At 45.8% G+C, this 18,778-nt stretch overlaps 1 protein-coding gene across 2 annotated transcripts in view; it reads left to right on the forward strand.

Moving 5' to 3' along the window:
* Positions 1-18,574, forward strand: part of C8H19orf47 (chromosome 8 C19orf47 homolog) — a 111,482-nt gene extending 92,908 nt beyond the window's left edge. For both annotated transcript variants that reach the window (XM_033956608.1, XM_033956606.1), the window contains one exon: positions 17,811-18,574. In XM_033956608.1, coding sequence (XP_033812499.1) covers positions 17,811-18,311 — 501 coding nt within the window. In that variant the 3' untranslated portion in view covers positions 18,312-18,574. The remainder of the gene's footprint in view (positions 1-17,810) is intronic.
* Positions 18,575-18,778: the final 204 nt, after the last annotated feature.

The following is an 18,778-nucleotide window of genomic DNA, read 5'->3' on the forward strand; positions in this document are numbered from 1 at the left end:
TCCGCCCACAGGATGCTTTGGATCAGACAGTGGGTGGGGGATTCCTCTTCCAAGTAAATTACCCTTTAATGTAGTTACTCTTTGGGAAAGATCTGAATGATCTTATGGCCAGTGTGCAGAATCGCAAGCCAAAGTCTTTACTAGACAGCAATCATCGACCCCCCCCCCCCCCAGGGAAGTGGTTCTCAACCTTCCTAAAGCTGCGACCATTTAGTACAGTTCCTCATGTTGTGGTGACCCCCCAACCATAAAATTATTTTCATTGCTACTTCATAACTGTAATTTTGCTACTGTTATGAATTGTAATGTAAATATCTGATAAGCAGGATATATTTTCATTGTTATAAATTGAACATAATTAAAGCATAGTGATTAATCACAAAAACAATATGTAATTATATATTGTGAAATATTTATTTCTAATTACAAATAAATGTATGTGGGCGTATCTGCATGTGGGCGGACCCGCCTGGAGACAGATAATGGAGTGATGTCTTGGTTCCTAAGAGACCATCGTAAATATGTTTTTTTCCGATGGTCTTTTGGCGACCCCTATGAAAGGATCATTCAACCTCCAAAGGGGTCGCAGCCCACATGTTGAGAACCGCTGCCCTAGGGGGTCAGGGTGCAGTAATTTTCATACCTCTATGCAGTATCGCCAGTTTGTGGGAAGGCCTTCAGGCTAGAGATCGTTTCAAAGCTCCAGGCAAAGATTCAGAAGGGCCATGTGCCCCCAGTCTTCAGGATCCCACTCTGCAACAGCTCCCAAGAAGTAATTATGATGCCAAGCCATCAGCCAAGCTTCCATGCATCAGAGGGAAGTTACCAGCCTATTGGGGAGTGTGGGCGGAGATCACTTCAGACTGCTGGGTGCGGGACATTATAATCAAGGGGTACAAGCTTGAGTTCTTTTGTCCCCTCATTGACATTGCGAAGGGCTACCAGGAAGTGGTCTGTTTGGAACTTTAAATAATCTGCCTGGTGCTTTAGACATTCAGGAGCGTGCTTCAGAGGCACATCCTGTAGGCAGTCAGCTGGCACCAGCACCTCTCCTCCTCCCCAGTGTGCTGTGGCACACCTGAAATCTCAGGAAGCACACAGTTTGCCATAAACTGCACTAGATGGAAAGATTAGGTTTGTCCCTCGATAATCTTTCTAGTAGACACACATTATTCCTGACGGCCACCCTGTCAGATATTAATTTGCCTGCTTACTGCCTTGAATGTACCAGTGAATCTGGATATCTTGTTTCTTTCCTCTATTCAGAATTAACAAGAATAAAGGATGTGACTGCCACATCGAAGAATCTAGGGGGTATTTATAGAATATCCCCCACTTTTAGTGCTGGTTGTGCTCAGGTTGGTGATTGATTTCACCTTGTTTATGTATTTGAATAATTAAGTTTTGTTTTATCTGTTATATGTTAATAATATGAGCAGAACAGATATGCTTCTCAGGGATCGTCCCTGTACCCCTCCCTATTCTATTTCCTCTTCAGAGTTGCCATCTGCTTTGGTAGGAACTGAGGAGTTGGAGAAGGATGGGAGGCAGAGCAAAAGAATGCTAATGAGGCTCTCTATAAGAATTCTTGTGAGAAGGGGTAGACTATCTGAAGGCTCAGGAATAATGTATCTGTCTACTAGAAAGATTACCAAGGTTAGAACCTAATCTTTCCTTCTAGTTGGACATTGTTTTGTATATATATTTGTACACTGTAATATTGTAAAGCCCTTTATATTCTTATAGACCATTTAACTTGCTTTTATTTAAACAATTCTGATTGTTATGATAAGTATTTTTCAGGTAGGGGAAAAATTCCAGCTGTCAAAAAATATAGGTGTATATTTGTACCTTTGTGTTTTGTACATTCTCTGAAGTGTTTTTTTCCTGCTCCTTCAACCCTGATAGTTGGTTGAAAATTGGAAGATTGAGGGGCATAATTATCAATATGAGCTACTGTTAAGGCATGTTATTTTGTTACAGGTTTGACTTTTTTATGCAGTAGCACTTAGTTACTAAGATGTGTTATTTTTCTGTTAACCTCAGGTTATTAGCACTAGCCCACAGTAGCAGTTTTAATTATGAAATTTAATTGTTTGAGAAATTGATTTATAAACTTATTAAAACTTCTTGCAAATATTATAATGCATAAGAAAGAGAGATCTATGCTTAATCAGGATCACTACTTTTACCACCACTGTACCAGCTAATGGCAAATTTCTTGATTTTCATTTATCAGACTTGATATTCTCCTTGTTATAGGTACATACTTAAGGTGGCTTTACCATAAAACTAGGTACAAATAATGTATAATTTCTGGTGCAATGTGTCTAGGAGTCCTGACTATAGCTAATATCCCCATTCTTGTGAGTTGTGTTGCAGAAGGATGAAATTTGCATTCTTCAGCTCCTCCTCTAGTGGCTGTAGTGCCTCCTTCAGTTTTTCCATCTGTCAGCAATTTGAGAAAGTGGTGATCTAATCTAATCCAGTACTTCTGAGTTGCACTATCCTAAATAGGTTAAGGGCAATAAATATGGTATTATAGGTGTGCATACAACATTATGTTATAGAAGGACCAAGTTATGAACAAAGTAACTGTACCAGTTCTGATTTGATTTGATCTGCACCCCTCAAATAAATAAATAAATATATATATATATATATATATATATATATATATATATATATATATATATATATATGGGGGGAAAGTTGTCCAAATCCAGAGGTTTTTAGGTGCTCCACAGGTTCCCAGTAGCCCTGAAACAGCTCTGCTTGGGAGAGGATACAAACTGGGGATAAAAGTCTACAGCCAGCAGAGAAACCCTCAGGGTCTGGCTGGCCTGCAGTAACACTTGTGGAGCTGTTCCCTTGGTAACTGACTCGCAACCTGATTTATTAGGTGCTTGAGTACAGGCTGTTTGGCCATCATGATGATCTGGTTAGACTTTGGAGAGTGCTGGCTGTGTTTTACTCCCCCTTTGTCACTTGGATGTATGGGAGTTGAGGTCTCTGTCCATTTGGCAGCCTGACAATCACAGTATGTGGACTTGTTTTGGCTGACTGAGGCAGTGTTTTCACATTCCAGCTCCTGTGACAGCTGAAGCAGGCTAGCACCAGCACAGACAGGCTTTGAGTATAGGTTATTGTAGAGAGTGTAGTGTAGTGATAAGAGCTACACCTCAGCACCCCGAAGTTGTGGTTCCAAACCCCATGCTGCTTCTTGTGATCCTGGCAAGACACTTAATCCTCCACTGCCCCAGGCACATTAGACAAGTCAATGAAGCCATAGGCGCAATGCGTGGCAGCGGCACAAAGGGCAAATAATGTTAGGAATGATTAAGAAGGGGGATCACAAACAGATCAGAGAAGGTTATCATGCTGCTGTACCAGGCCATGGTATGCCTCCACCTTGAATACTGCGTCCAGACTGGTCGCCTACATGAAGGACATAGTACTACTCGAAAGGGTCCAGAGAAGAGCGACTAAAATGGTTAAGGGGCTGGAGGAATTGCCATATAGTGAGAGATTAGAGAAACTGGGCCTTTTCTCCCTTGAAAAGAGGAGACATGATTGAAACATTCAAGATAATGAAGGGAATAGACTTAGTAGATAAAGATAGGTTGTTTACCCTCTCCAAGGCAGAGAGAACGAGAGGGCACTCTCTAAAGTTAAAAGGGGATAGATTCTGTACAAACGTAAGGAGGAAGTTCTTCACCCAGAGTGGTAGAAATCTGGAACGCTCTTCAGGAGGCTGTTGTATGACCATGGAAAAAAGGGAATGCTAAAGGAGGACAAAGCAATTGCTGATAAACTGAACACATTTTTTGTGTCTGTATTTACCGAAGAGGATATACACAGCATACCAGAACCCATCAGGTTATATGCTGGAAGCGAAGACAGGAAACTGACAGGGCTGACGGTCAGTCTAGAAGAGGTATGCAGGCAGATCGATAGGCTCAAAAGCGATAAATCCCCAGGACAGGATGGCATCCATCCGAGGGCCATCAAGGAACTGAAAGGGACTATAGTTGAACTGCTTCAACTAATAGCCAATATGTCGATCAAATCGGGAAAGATTCTGGAAGACTGGAAGGTGGCAAATGTTACGCCGATCTTCAAGAAAGGTTCGAGGGGAGATCTGAGAAACTACAGACCGGTGAGTCTGACCTCGGTACTGGGAAAGATGGTAGAGGTGCTGATAAAGGACCGCATCATTGATCACCTTGACAGACACAGTCTGATGAAGACCAGCCAGCACGGTTTCAGCAAAGACAGATCTTGTTTGACGAACTTGCTGCACTTTTTTGAGGGAGTAAACAGGCAGATAGACAAGGGCGACCTAGTCAACATTGTATATCTGGATTTTTCAGAAGGCATTCGATAAGGTTCCACATGAACGACTACTTCAGAAAATTGCAAGCCATGGAATCGAGGGTGAAATACTCACGTGGATTAAAAACTGGCTGGAGCGGGGGTAAATGGACACTACTCGGACTGGAAGAGCGTCACCAGTGAGGTGCCGAAGGGCTCGGTGCTTGGACCCGTGCTCTTCAACATCTTTATAAATGATCTGGACATTGGTACGACGAGTGAGGTGATTAAATTTGCGGACAATACAAAGTTATTCAGAGTAGTGAAGACATAGGGGGATTGCGAAGATCTGCAACATGACATAATCAAGCTGGAAAAATGGGCATCAACATGGCAAATGAGGTTCAACGTGGATAAGTATAAAATGATGCATGTCGGTAACAAAAATCTCATGCACGAATACATGATGTCCAGGGCGGTACTTGGAGAGACCTCCCAGGAAAGAGACTTGGGAATTCTGATCGACAAGTCGATGAAGCCGTCTGCGCAATGCGCGGCAGCAGCGAAAAGGGCAAACAGAATGCTAGGAATGATAAAGAAGAGGATCACGAATAGATTGGAGAAGGTTACCATGCCGCTGTACCGGGCCATGGTGCGCCCTCACCTGGAGTATTGCGTCCAGCACTGATCGCTGTACACGAAGAAGGATACGGTACTACTCGAAAGGGTCCAGAGAAGAGCGACTAAAATGGTTAAGGAGCTGGAGGAGTTGCCTTACAGTGAAAGATTAGAGAAACTGGGCCTCTTCTCCCTTGAAAAGAGGAGACTGAGAGGGGACATGATCGAAACATTCAAGATAATGAAGGGAATAGACTTAGTAGATAAAGACAGGTTGTTCACCCTCTCCAAGGTAGAGAGAACGAGAGGGCACTCTCTAAAGTTGAAAGGGGATAGATTCCGTACGAACGTAAGGAAGTTCTTCTTCACCCAGAGAGTGGTAGAAAACTGGAACACTCTTCCAGAATCTGTCATAGGGGAAAACACCCTCCAGGGATTCAAGATAAAGTTAAACAAGTTCCTGCTAAACCAGAACGTACGCAGGTATGGCTAGTCTCAGTTAGGGCGCTGGTCTATGACCAGAGGGCCACCACGTGAACAGACTGCTGGGCACGATGGGCCACTGGTCTGACCCAGCAGCGGCAATTCTTATGTTCTGATGAAGTACAAGGAGAGTCTAAGCCCTAGTTCCGTCCTTCCCTTATGTGCCCATGGCACATAGATGCTCCTCAGTTGACCATCCAGTGCAAATCTGGCATGAAATAGGGGTTTCAAAGTCTAAGTGGCCCATCACAAGTGATTTCTTGCAAAATTGAAGGATTTTGAGGCAAATGGAGGATTTTAAATAAAAAAATAGAAAATCTAATGACTGCTGGGACATAATGACCTTCCCCCCCAAAAAAAAAAATCTCAGGAAGGACATACAAAACTCCTAATTTTACTAATAAATTATGCCCGATTGGAAACCATAGGAGGGACCTACCTAGACACTACCAGGTCTACCCACTGCACTCATACAAAGACCCACTCATTCACTTAACACACAAAAAACAAGGAAAAAAGTGGAGAAAAAGCCTCAGTTCATCTTCATATGGCAAAAAACTCCACTTATAAACAACCATTGAACAAAGTCCAAAATATATCAGTTCACTCAGCAGTGAGAAACACTATAGTAGCCCTTGTAGGAACCACCTCAAAAAAACTCTAGCACGCCAAATTACAAAACTTCAAAAAATGTGAGTAAAGCAAGCAGCACATATATGAGTCTCAAACACAGTCAATGGTAAGCAGGAAAAAACAAACACTTAGCTGCAGACAGTGTCCAGGCTGTCTTCCATGCATCCAAAAAGTGCAAGCCTGCCTGGCCTCGCAGCCACTCTTTCCCGACAGGAAAACCTCTGTTTCGTTGCGCTGTATCAGGGGAATGATTCCAGCCTACTCCACCAGCAACTGTAGAGGCTCTCCAAGTGCTCCAACTGCTCACATCCACACACATAGAAGCTGAGACGTGGGATTCTCCAGCAATCAGTGTCTTCTAAATGGAGTACAGACTCCTCCCCTTTCCAGTCAGACCAATCACCAGCCAGTTTCAACCAAAGAACGCCGCCCACTCAATTTGGGCATTCAGCCCAGCTGAGTGGATGGTTTGTAGATTAAAACATAGTAACATAGTAGATGACGGCAGATAAAGACCCGAATGGTCCATCCAGTCTGCCCAATCTGATTCAATTTAAATTTTTTAATTTTTTTTCTTAGCTATTTCTGGGCAAGAATCCAAAGCTCTACCCGGTATTGTGCTTGGGTTCCAACTGCCGAAATCTCCGTTAAAACGTACTCCAGCCCATCTACACCCTCCTAGCCACTGAAGCCCTCCCCAGCCCATCCCCCACCAAACGGCCATACACAGACACAGCCCATGCAAGTCTGCCCAGTACTGGCCTTAGTTCAATATTTAATATTATTTTCTGATTCTAGATCCTCTGTGTTCATCCCACGCTTCTTTGAACTCAGTCACAGTTTTACTCTCCACCACCTCTCTCGGGAGCGCATTCCAGGCATCCACCACCCTCTCCGTAAAGTAGAACTTCCTAACATTGCCTTTGAATCTACCACCCCTTAACCTCAAATTATGTCCTCTGGTTTTACCATTTTCCTTTCTCTGGAAAAGATTTTGTTCTACATTAATACCCTTCAAGTATTTGAATGTCTGAATCTATCTCCCCTGTCCCTCCTTTCCTCTAGGGTATACATATTCAGGGCTTCCAGTCTCTTCTCATACATCTTCTGGCGCAAGCCTCCTATCATTTTCGTCACATTCCTCTGGACCACTTCAAGTCTTCTTATATCCTTCGCCAGATATGGTCTCCAAAACTGAACACAATACTCCAAGTGGGGCCTTACCAATGACCTGTACAGGGGCATCAACACCACCTTATACTGGCTACGCCTCTCTTTATACAGCCCAGCATCCTTCTGGCAGCAGCCACTGCCTTGCCACACTGTTTTTTTGCCTTTAAATCTTTGGACACTATCACCCCAAGGTCCCTCTCCCTGTCCGTGCATTTCAGCTTCTCACCTCCCAGCATATACGGATCCTTCCGATTATTAATCCCCAAATGCATTACTCTACATTTCTTTGCATTGAATTTTAGTTGCCAGGCATTAGACCATTCCTCTAACTTTTGCAGATCCTTTTTCATATTTTCTACTCCCTCTTCGGTGCCTACTCTGTTATAGATCCATCTTTGTTCCCTCTGACGTAGCTGACGTCTCCAGTCACCAGGTCTCACAGAACAGGAGAGATGATCAATCACCACACACCGCAGTGAACTAAAAGCATGTTGGGCTTCTAGGCATTGCACCATCAGGTCTGTCCCACATATAACAAAGGACAGGGGCATATGATGATGTAAATAACCCCCTCTGTAATGCAGGAAGTGTTGCTCTTCAGTCTAACCTTTGTCCTGAAACCGGATGCACAAATTCATTGATATTTAACATCAGAGAGCACACAGAGCATCCACCACAACTGTGGTGTCCCCGTTCAGCATTCTAAACACCCTCCTTATCCACTGCAGGTAACATATTAGGGCTCAAGATGTCACATAAATTCCTGTTCCTTCCATAAGCAAAAAGGATCCTAGTATCCTGAAAACAGGTGTGAACCCGCAGGAGCCCAACATGTATTTACATGACCCGTTTCACCCGAGGGGACATCTGATTAAACTTAGAAACAAAAGGGATCACATCCCCTTGAGGTTGTTCCCTCCGGTACTCCAATAGGGCCTCCCTGTGATTGTAAAGAGCCCGTCTAGCTGCTCCAGACACAATAGTTTCTGGATATCCTCTCTGATGAAACTTCTCCATCAATGGCAGTGGGTAGACCTGGTAGTGTCTAGGTAGGTCCCTCCTATGGTTTCCAATAGGGCATAATTTATTAGTAAAATTAGGCATAATGACCTTCCCCAAAACAGCCCAGGAAAACAAAAAAAAAAAGATAAAAAATATCTGGAGAAGGGTTTTAGGGGATGGGTAACCCTAAATCCAGGCCCAGAAATGCTTGAAACATGGAATTTTTGATACCCCCCCCCCCCTGATTTTCCCATAGGGAAAGGAGAAGGGGTTGGGACTTGTATGCCGCTTTTTTGTAGTTTTACAACCACACTCTTAGCGATTTTCCTTATAGGTACTGCAAGCATTTTCCTATCTGTCCCCCCTTCTTTCACGGGTCGTTTCCCCTTAATATAACAAAAGAACAGCTTGAAGTTTTTTGTCTCCTTGGCTATTTTTTCCTCGTAGTCTCTTTGGCCCCTCTTACCACCTTATGGTACCTGCTTTGATATTGTTGGTGCTTTTTCCAGTTTTCGTCCATTTTTGATCGTTTCATTCCTTAAACGAGGTCTACTTGTCTCTGATCGCTTCCTTCACTGTTACAGTGAGCCACGCCTGTTCCTTGTTCTTTTTCCTCTTGGATCCCTTGTTGATACACAGTATATACAGATTTTGCACCTCGGTGACTGTGTCCTTAAAAAGGGACCATGCTAGGAATAGAGCATATGTCCCAAAGTGGTGGTATGATAGCGACATTTCGAGCAAACCGAATCCTGGCGGATGGCCATTTAGTGAGCACGTGCAGGCGAGATATAAATGCACAAAGCCAATTTATAACAGATTTCCCATAGAGAAATGGACAAATGCCATTTAAGCTGCCATTTAAGATACCGTTTAAGCTGCCCCTCAGGCAGTAACAAATACCCCTGAGTCGCCAACGACAAAACATCATGGAAGTCCTCCCTGGCTCAAAGTCAGGGTTACCACAAATGAAAAGCCAAGGCAAGACAGAAGAACATATCTTAAGTCGCTGACAAACCCACCTCCAAGCAACTCTCATCACGGTATGGGAAATGCTTTTAAAACCAATAGAAAGAAATATTTTTCACTCAGAGAATAGTTAAGCGCTGGAACGCAATGCCAGAGATTGTGGTAAGAGCGGATAGCGTAGCTAGTTTTAAGAAAGGTTTGGACAATTGCCTGGAGGATTGGACAATTTCTTGGAGGAAAAGTTCATAGTATGTTGTTATGGGGGAAGCCACTGCTTGCTCTGGATTGGTAGCATGAAATGTTGCTCCTTGGGTTTTGGCCAGGTACTAGGGACTTGGATTGGTCACCGTGAGAACAGGCTATTGGGTTTGATGAACCATTGGTCTGATCCAATAAGGCTATTCTTATGTGCCCAAGAAAGACTCAGATGACTGGAGATTGATTCTGGATCTGAAATCAGTCAATGCAACACTAAAGGTGTCACGATTCTGTATGGAAACTATTCGGTTATTACGGTGGCTGCACCAGGAGAATTCCTGGATTTGATGAAGGCCTAGCTCCATATTCCCATATTTCCTAAGCACAGAAGGTTTTGGGACTTCATGTGCTAAGGAGACATTTTCAGTTCTCCACACTTCCCTTCAGTCTGGTGAGGGCTCTGTGCATCTTCACCAAGGTGATGGTAGTGGTATCAGCTCACCTCAGAAAGGAGGAGATTCAAGTGCATCCTTACATGGACAATAGATATTATTCAGAACCTTGTCCAAGATAGGAGGAGAGTGGTCTAGCTGTCGCAGGACTTGGGCTTGATTGTCAACTTCTGAGAGAGTCACCTGAAGCTGACTCAGATCCTGAAGTACCTGGGAATTCAGTTCAACATGGCAAAGGGTCGTGTTTTGTTATCTCAAAGTGAAAAATGAATTTCATCGCTCAGATCATCTTTTTGTCCTCGCCAATGCTGCTAGGTTGGGTAAGCTAGCATCTAAGCGACTAATTCCAGATGAATTCATAAGGCAATCTCGTTGGCTTAAATTGGCTGTGGGAAACAGCTGCTGATTTCTTTGAGAGCACACTCCACTAGACGTGTGATTTCTTCATGGGCAGAGTCTAGGGCAATCCCTCCCAAGAAGATTTATAGGGCAGCTATATGATCCACTCTCCTTACATTTACAAAGTTTTACAGAGTGGATGTGACAGCACAAAAAATACAGCCTTTGGATCCTAAGTTTTAAGGGCAGGCTCATCTGTCCTACCATACATTCAGGTGCCTGCTTAGGTACGTCACATATAGTCAGGACTTCTAGACACATTGCACCAGAACAGAAGATTAGGCTCTTTCCTCAATGATAATCTTTCTAGTAGATGTGTCTAGGAGTCCTGACACCCCGCCCTGCCAGTTAGAATTTGCCTCCTTGCTTACTGCTTTGGACAAAGTGTATTTCTACAGCTGGAGATTTTTTCCTGCTGGTCTAATGTGAAGAGTAAAATACTGAATGTAAGAAAAAAAAAAAGTGAGAGTCTCAGAGCTTCATAAGTGTGAGTTCTGGTTGCACTTTGACAGGGGGTTGTTCATTCCACCTGCATTTATGTTTTGAACTGATTAACTAGGTTAAATTTTATCATACAGAGCAGAACAGAAATTATTATCAGGTATGTTCTTCATATCCCTCCTTCCCATTTATGCTGTAATGATGATCAACTGTTTTGGTACAAACTAAAGGGGCCACTACAGCCACTGTAGGAGGCAGATTTAAAGAATGAATTTCATCCTTCTACAACACAACTCGCGAGCAGGGGGATATTATTTATTATCCCAGGACAAGCAGGCAGCATATTCTTAACGCATGGGTGACGTCACCGACGGAGCCCCGGTATGGACCTTTTTAACTAGAAAGTTCTAGTTGGCCGCACCGCACATGCGCGAGTGCCTTCCCGCCCGACGGAGGAGAGCGTGGTCCCCAGTTTCTTCGTTTCCGCGGAGCGAAGAAGACGCATGTGTTTTCAACGGCTGTTGAAAAACTAATTTTTGCCTTCCCGCTCGCGTATTTTTTCACTTTTTTTCCTTTTTTCTTACGGATTCCCTTTATTTTTGTTTTTAAAAAAAAAAACAAACTCGTCGAGTTTTGCTTATTTTTTCAGGCCGGTCCCAGCGGGGCCTGTTGCCACCATACAGGCCTCTGGGTTCGATTTTGCGGAGGTCGTGTTTCCATTCATGCCCCCTCAACCGGGTTTTAAGAAGTGCCAGCAGTGTGCATGCCCGATCTCCCTCACCGACCCACACAATTGGTGCCTCCAGTGCTTGGGTCCAGAGCATCGGGCTGACACCTGCACCCGCTGTGCTACGCTTAAAAAGCGTACTTTGAAAAATCGGCAGATCCAGCAAAATATTTTATTTGGTACCGGATCTGCCATGGAACCGACTGCGACGTCAACGTCACCACAAAAGTCGGCACCGACGACATCAACACCACCGGACCCTTCCTCGGGGTCGTTGGGCTCAGGTAAGCCGGCTAAGAAGCCTCCCACTTCCCTTGAGCACCCTCCTGCCACGGTTGCGACACCGGCCCTCCCGGCACCGCAAACGCTCCGCTCCGATCTCGGTGAGTGCCTCATCATCGGCCTCCTCATCGCCGGAGCGTAGAGCGGCACCTATGGTACCGAAGAAGAAAAAAGCGGTACCGGTGCCTCCCCTGGACGACCGCATCGCGGCCATACTCCAAACACAGTTACAGGAGCAGCTGCAACAACAGCTCCAACAACTGTTGCCGGCGTTGCTGGCACCGCACCTTCCGGTACGGGACCGGTCCGAGCCTCACACTGTCCCATCGGTGTCGACCCCCTCGGTACCGATTAATACTTCCATGCCGGTGCTCTTGGCAGAAACACCTACAGTACATACCCGTGATGCTGCCGACCCTGTCCGGCCCCAGGAACGACATTGGTCTTCCTCACCCGGTACCGCCTCGGTGCGCTCAGGCAAATCTCTTTCAAAGACTCGCCATGCCGAGCCCTCCACACCGATGTCCAAACGTACGCACCCCGACGTTAGGGACCCAGATTTGTGGGAAGACTCCCCTCATGGTACCGAGGAGGACGCTTCGTCAACCGATGAAGAACCCTCCATGACCGACACCGTCTCCAAACCAGAGCAATCCTCTTTCTCCAAATTCCTTAGGGAGATGTCAGCAGCTCTTTCCATTCCCTTAGAGTCCGACTCTAAAAAGTCTCAGGCTTTCCTCGATGCCCTAGACTTTGAGCAACCTCCCAAAGAATTTCTGAAGTTACCCGTCCACGACATCTTACGGGAAACTTTCTATAAAAACTGGGAAGCTCCCCTCACGGTTCCTGGAGCCCCTCGTAAATTGGATAGCTTGTACCGGGTTATTCCAATCCCAGGTTTTGATAAACCTCAATTGCCCCACGAGTCCCTCCTGGTGGAATCTACTTTGAAAAAATCTCAGGGTTCCAGTGTATATGCCTCCACCCCTCCTGGCAGAGAGGGAAAAACCATGGATAAATTTGGTAAGCGCCTTTTCCAAAATGCCATGTTAGCCAATAGAGCCAACAACTACACCTTCCACGTCTCCTTCTACATGAAGCATCTGGTGCAACAGTTCTCCTCCTTACAGAAATACCTTCCTGCTTCCAGCAACATATTTCCAGCCTCCTCCAACTCAGGAAATTCATGGTTCGCTCCATCTACGACTCATTTGAGCTGACCTCTCGCGCATCTGCCATGGCGGTGGCCATGCGACGTTTGGCATGGCTGAGAGTCTCTGACCTGGACATTAACCACCAGGACCGCCTGGCTAACGCACCTTGTCTGGGTGATGAACTCTTCGGAGAGTCCCTGGACTCAACAACCCAGAAACTCTCAGCACATGAGACCAGGTGGGACACTCTGATTAAACCTAAAAAGAAGACTCCACCTGCTCGCACCTACAGACAGCAGTCTTCCTACCAGCGCAGGTTCTCGGCCAGACCTCTCAACCCGCCTCAACAGCAGCCTCGCCGACCTCGTCAACAGCATCAATCTCAGGCTCGCTCACAGTCTCACCAACCTGCCAAGCCTTTCCCTCCGTCAAAACCATCTCAGCCCTTTTGACTTTTTCCTCCAGGGCATAGCCAGTCTCCCATCATCATTGCCTCTTCCTCAGTCTATCGGAGGTCGCCTCCAAATCTTCCTCAGCCGTTGGGAGGTCATCACATCAGACCAATGGGTCCTCAACATCATTCGCCACGGCTACTCTCTCAACTTCCAGACTCTTCCACCAGACAATCCTCCCGTAGAGTCTGCTTCTCACTCCTCCCAAACCCCCCTCCTCCTGAGGGAGGTCCAATCCCTCCTTCTTCTCAATGCCATCGAAGAGGTGCCTCCGGACCAAAGGGGTCAGGGATTCTACTCCCGCTACTTCCTGGTTCCCAAGAAGACAGGAGACCTTCGTCCCATCCTCGATCTCAGGGACCTCAACAAGTGTCTGGTCAAGGAGAAGTTCAGAATGCTCTCCCTTGCCACGCTTTACCCTCTTCTCTCTCAACACGACTGGCTATGTTCCCTGGACCTCAAAGAGGCCTACACTCACATCCCAATCAATCCGACTTCACGTCGCTACCTACGGTTTCAGATACAGCACCGTCACTATCAGTACAAAGTGCTACCTTTTGGCCTCGCTTCATCACCCAGGGTGTTCACCAAGTGCCTTATTGTGGTGGCGGCCTTCCTCAGGTCTCACAACCTCCAGGTGTTCCCCTACTTGGACGATTGGTTGGTGAAAGCACCTACGTCTCCACTTGTGCTACAGGCCACTCATCACACCATCTCTTTCCTCCATCTCCTGGGGTTCGAGATCAACTACCCCAAGTCGCATCTGCTTCCCACACAGCGACTTCAGTTCATTGGAGCAGTTCTCGACACCACACTAATGAGGGCGTTTCTCCCCTCCGACCGTCAACGGACCCTGCTCCACCTCTGTTGTCAGGTGCTCCTTCATCACTCCATTCCTGCCCGACAGATGATGGTCCTCCTGGGCCACATGGCCTCGACGGTCCATGTGCTTCCTCTGGCGCGACTCCACCTCAGGACACCTCAATGGACTCTTGCCAACCAATGGTCACAGACCACGGATCTTCTTTCTCATCCCATCTCTGTGACATCGTCTCTTCAGCAATCTCTTCAATGGTGGTTGAAATCCTCAAATCTTTCCAGGGGTCTACTCTTTCATCTACCCCCTCACTCCATGATCATAACCACGGATGCCACCCCCTATGCGTGGGGAGCTCACCTGGGAGATCTACGCACCCAGGGACTCTGGACCTCTGGACATCACATCAATTTCCTGGAACTCAGAGCCATGTTCTATGCTCTCAAGGCCTTCCAGCACCTTCTCTGCCCTCAGGTTCTTCTCCTGTGCACAGACAATCAAGTCGCCATGTACTACATAAACAAGCAAGGCGGCACCGGATCTCGCCTCCTTTGTCAGGAGGCTCTCAGCATCTGGACCTGGGCCACGGCCCGCAATCTCTTCCTCAAGGCTGTCTATATCCAGGGCGAACAGAACTCCCTGGCCGACAATCTCAGCCGCATCCTTCAACCTCACGAGTGGACTCTGGATCCTTCAACACTCCACTCCATCTTTGCCCGCTGGGGCACTCCGCAGGTGGACCTCTTTGCAGCGCCTCACAACCATCAGCTGCCCCAGTTCTGTTCCAGACTCTTCTCTCCTCATCGTCTGACCCCAGATGCATTCCTGCTCGACTTGACGGATCGGTTCCTCTATGCCTTTCCTCCACTACCTCTGATGTTGCGGACGTTATCCAAACTCCGCAGGGACAGGGCCACCATGATTCTCATTGCTCCTCGGTGGCCTCGCCAACACTGGTTCTCCCTCCTGCTTCAGCTCAGCTCCAGGGAGCCCATTCCTCTTCCTGTCTTTCCTACTCTACTTACGCAGCAACATCAGTCTCTACTGCATCCCAATCTGTCTTCGCTCCACCTGACAGCTTGGTTTCTCTCGGGCTGACCTCTCCAGAGAATCTGCCTCAGCCTGTCCGTCGCATTTTGGATGCCTCCAGGAAACCGGCCACCCTCCAATGTTACCATCAGAAGTGGACCAGGTTCTCCTCTTGGTGTCTACTGCATCATCACGATCCCACCTCATTAGCGGTGGAAACTGTACTGGACTATTTGCTCTCTCTGTCCGACGCTGGCCTCAAGTCTACCTCAATCAGAGTCCACCTCAGTGCCATCACTGCGTTTCATGAGCCTATCCTTGGAAAACCTCTCACGGCTCATCCACTGGTTTCCCGGTTCATGAGAGGCCTCTTCAATGTCAAACCACCTCTGAAGCCTCCTTCTGTCGTCTGGGACCTGAATGTGGTTTTATCAGCCTTCATGAAACCCCCTTTTGAGCCTCTTGCCACAACTTCGCTCAAACTTCTAACATGGAAGGTGCTTTTCCTCATTGCCATCACCTCTGCCAGGAGGGTTAGTGAGATGCATGTACTGGTCGCCGACCCACCGGTCACTGTTTTTCACCATGACAAGGTGGTTCTGCGTACCCATCCTAAATTCCTTCCCAAGGTGGTCTCGGCTTTTCACCTCAACCAGTCCATTGTGTTGCCTGTCTTTTTCCCTAAACCCCATTCTCATCCTGGGGAACAGGCGTTGCACACGCTGGATTGTAAGCGTGCCCTTGCATACTACCTTGACCGTACCAGGGCTCACCGCTCGTCCCCTCAGCTCTTCCTGACCTTCGATCCTAACCGTCTAGGTCGTCCTGTCTCTAAACGGACGCTTTCCAACTGGCTTGCTGCCTGTATTGCATTCAGTTATGCTCGGGCCGGTCTCTCACTGGAAGGTGCTGTCACGGCCCACAGGGTCAGAACTATGGCTGCTTCTGTGGCTTTCCTCCGTTCCACACCCATCGAGGAAATCTGCAAGGCTGCCACTTGGTCATCAGTTCACACGTTCACTACTCACTACTGTCTGGATGCCTTCTCCAGACGGGATGGACACTTCGGCCAATCTGTGTTACAAAATTTATTTTCCTAATGGCCAACCATCCCTCCTCCCTCTCTGTTAGCTTGGAGGTCACCCATGCGTTAAGAATATGCTGCCTGCTTGTCCTGGGATAAAGCACAGTTACTTACCGTAACAGGTGTTATCCAGAGACAGCAGGCAGATATTCTTACGTCCCACCCTCCTCCCCGGGTTGGCTTCTTAGCTGGCTTATCTTAACTGGGGACCACGCTCTCCTCCGTCGGGCGGGAAGGCACTCGCGCATGCGCGGTGCGGCCAACTAGAACTTTCTAGTTAAAAAGGTCCGTACCGGGGCTCCGTCGGTGACGTCACCCATGCGTTAAGAATATCTGCCTGCTGTCCCTGGATAACACCTGTTACGGTAAGTAACTGTGCTTAGTCAGGACTCCTAGGCACTTCTACCAGAAAAAAAGATTACACTGGTCAACAAAAAAAGTTTTTCTTTGCTACTGAGAACTTAAGAAGTGTTCTTAGTTAATTTCATGACACTGATTTCAGATATGTAATTGAAATTCAGCTAGCACGTCAGGTTTCTGAGGTACACGTTACTGATTTTTTAGACAGTTTGCCATATTGCGAGTACGAACTGTGTCCCACCAAACTTGTGTTAAGGAGTTTACTCTGAAAACATACACAAAGACAATAAGGAGCTATGTTACCGAATATATTTACGCCTCTCTTAACTCACACAAAAGTGATGTCAGTATGTTCATAAATATTTGAGACACTTGTTTTTACACTTGTACTGTACATTTGTCTCTTTGCAAAGAACCAACAATAGTCTCCCATCATACTGGGATTGAATTTTCCATGTTCACTGACATCACCAAGATTGGGAGGGAAGAAGTTGAGGTGAGAATGTAAGAAGTGCATTTTAAATGACATTCTGGCACCCATTAACTGATATGATGTCAGCATGTTCTCCACAAGCTCAGCATAATTCTCTGATCTGTGATTATCAAGAAAATTTTGAACAACCAGCACGAATGCTGTTAATCTGGAATAGCACACAGTGCCGCCCACACTTTATCTTGGTTGCCAACTTTACAGCCAAAATAATGCTTATATGCACTTTGAAGTCTGCTGGTTAGATTTCTTTCGCTGATCTTGTGCAGTAAATTGTCCTCAGACATAATAGAAATTATCATGATGGTTAACACAATAATAACACCACATTTATAATATCTTAAACAAAAACAAACAAAATATAAAAATTCACAGAAAAATCAGCACAATCACTTTTTAGTATAAACTTTCAAATTACTGGTATATGTGATGAGTTGTCCTAAAATGCAATATTGTGTTACAGAAACAATAGAATACCAACACTTCACAGTAGCGTTATTGACAAAAATGATATAAACACCAACTGACTCATAACTTAAAACAGGATGTGATAGACAAAAACTGTTTTCAGATTTAGAGTCAGCAAGTGGCCCTTGTTAAGGTACAGGTGACAGAAATCCAGTAGCAAAATGCTTGTTGACCAGTGTCATCGAGGTAAGAACCTAATCTTCTGAAATGACAAATTGCTTATGAAATACATCTGCTTATATACGTTTATCTATCTTTTTAATAGCCCACAGGTGTTTTTAGCCGTCTGGGAGATGCTATGGAGGAAGAAGATAAAGTTTTGGAGAGCGATGATGATAGTTCTGTGCTGCAGTATGCTGGAGTTCTTAAAAGAGCTGCCAAGCCCCTTGGTAAGGAAACTTCCAAGTCGGGAATCCCGATTAAAGCAAAAGCCACTAGCACAAAACCCAAGCTGGCAGTTTCCACTCTTAAACTGCTTGGGAACAAGACAGCAGGGAGTACGGGAGGGCTAGCAAAAACCACAAAGACTGCTTTGGGACCGAAGATCAGCATTACCCAGAGACTGGGCAAACCTTCACTGCCATTGGTGGCACAAGACAGCAAAGTCACCAGCAGCAGGAGCAAGACAGAACCTCCCTTCCGTATTACCATCAAAAGGACTGTGGGCAGTGCGAAAGTGAGCAGCACTAGCGAGAGCCACAGTGCTCAAATGGACAATACTGGACCAGTGAGTGTTTTCAAAAGACTAGGCACAAAGAAGAAATGAATATGGATGGGGAAAAGGAATACAAATTTAATAGTAAAATTGCTGATTTTCAAGCCATTTTGCCAATATATGTTCTTACTACTTTGACTATAATCAGGCTTGAATTTTAGTTTGAGAATTCACAGCAGGAGGTTTTACTTTTTCTCCAAATGTTCGAGTTTTGTGTGATGCACTTACGATCTTACTTTTTCAACTTGGAAAAATTATTGAGATAGCCCATTCAACTCTGGATATGCTTTATTAAAAATACTTTACTAACACTGTGTCTTGTTCCTGTGTGGTCTTTCTTTTTTTAGGTTTGTGTTTGATTTTATTGACTAAATTTTGTTTACTGGCACACTTTTGTACCTGCCTCATGTTCTTCTGTTCAGTTTACTTTGCTGTATACTGCCATAGTTCACAGCAGTGATCCCAAGACATGGATAGCATCACTAAAAGTTAGGAAGTGTCATAGGAATGAACATAAG

The sequence above is a fragment of the Geotrypetes seraphini genome, chromosome 8 (assembly GCF_902459505.1).
Source record: "Geotrypetes seraphini chromosome 8, aGeoSer1.1, whole genome shotgun sequence".
Classification (NCBI taxonomy): Eukaryota; Metazoa; Chordata; class Amphibia; order Gymnophiona; family Dermophiidae; genus Geotrypetes; species Geotrypetes seraphini.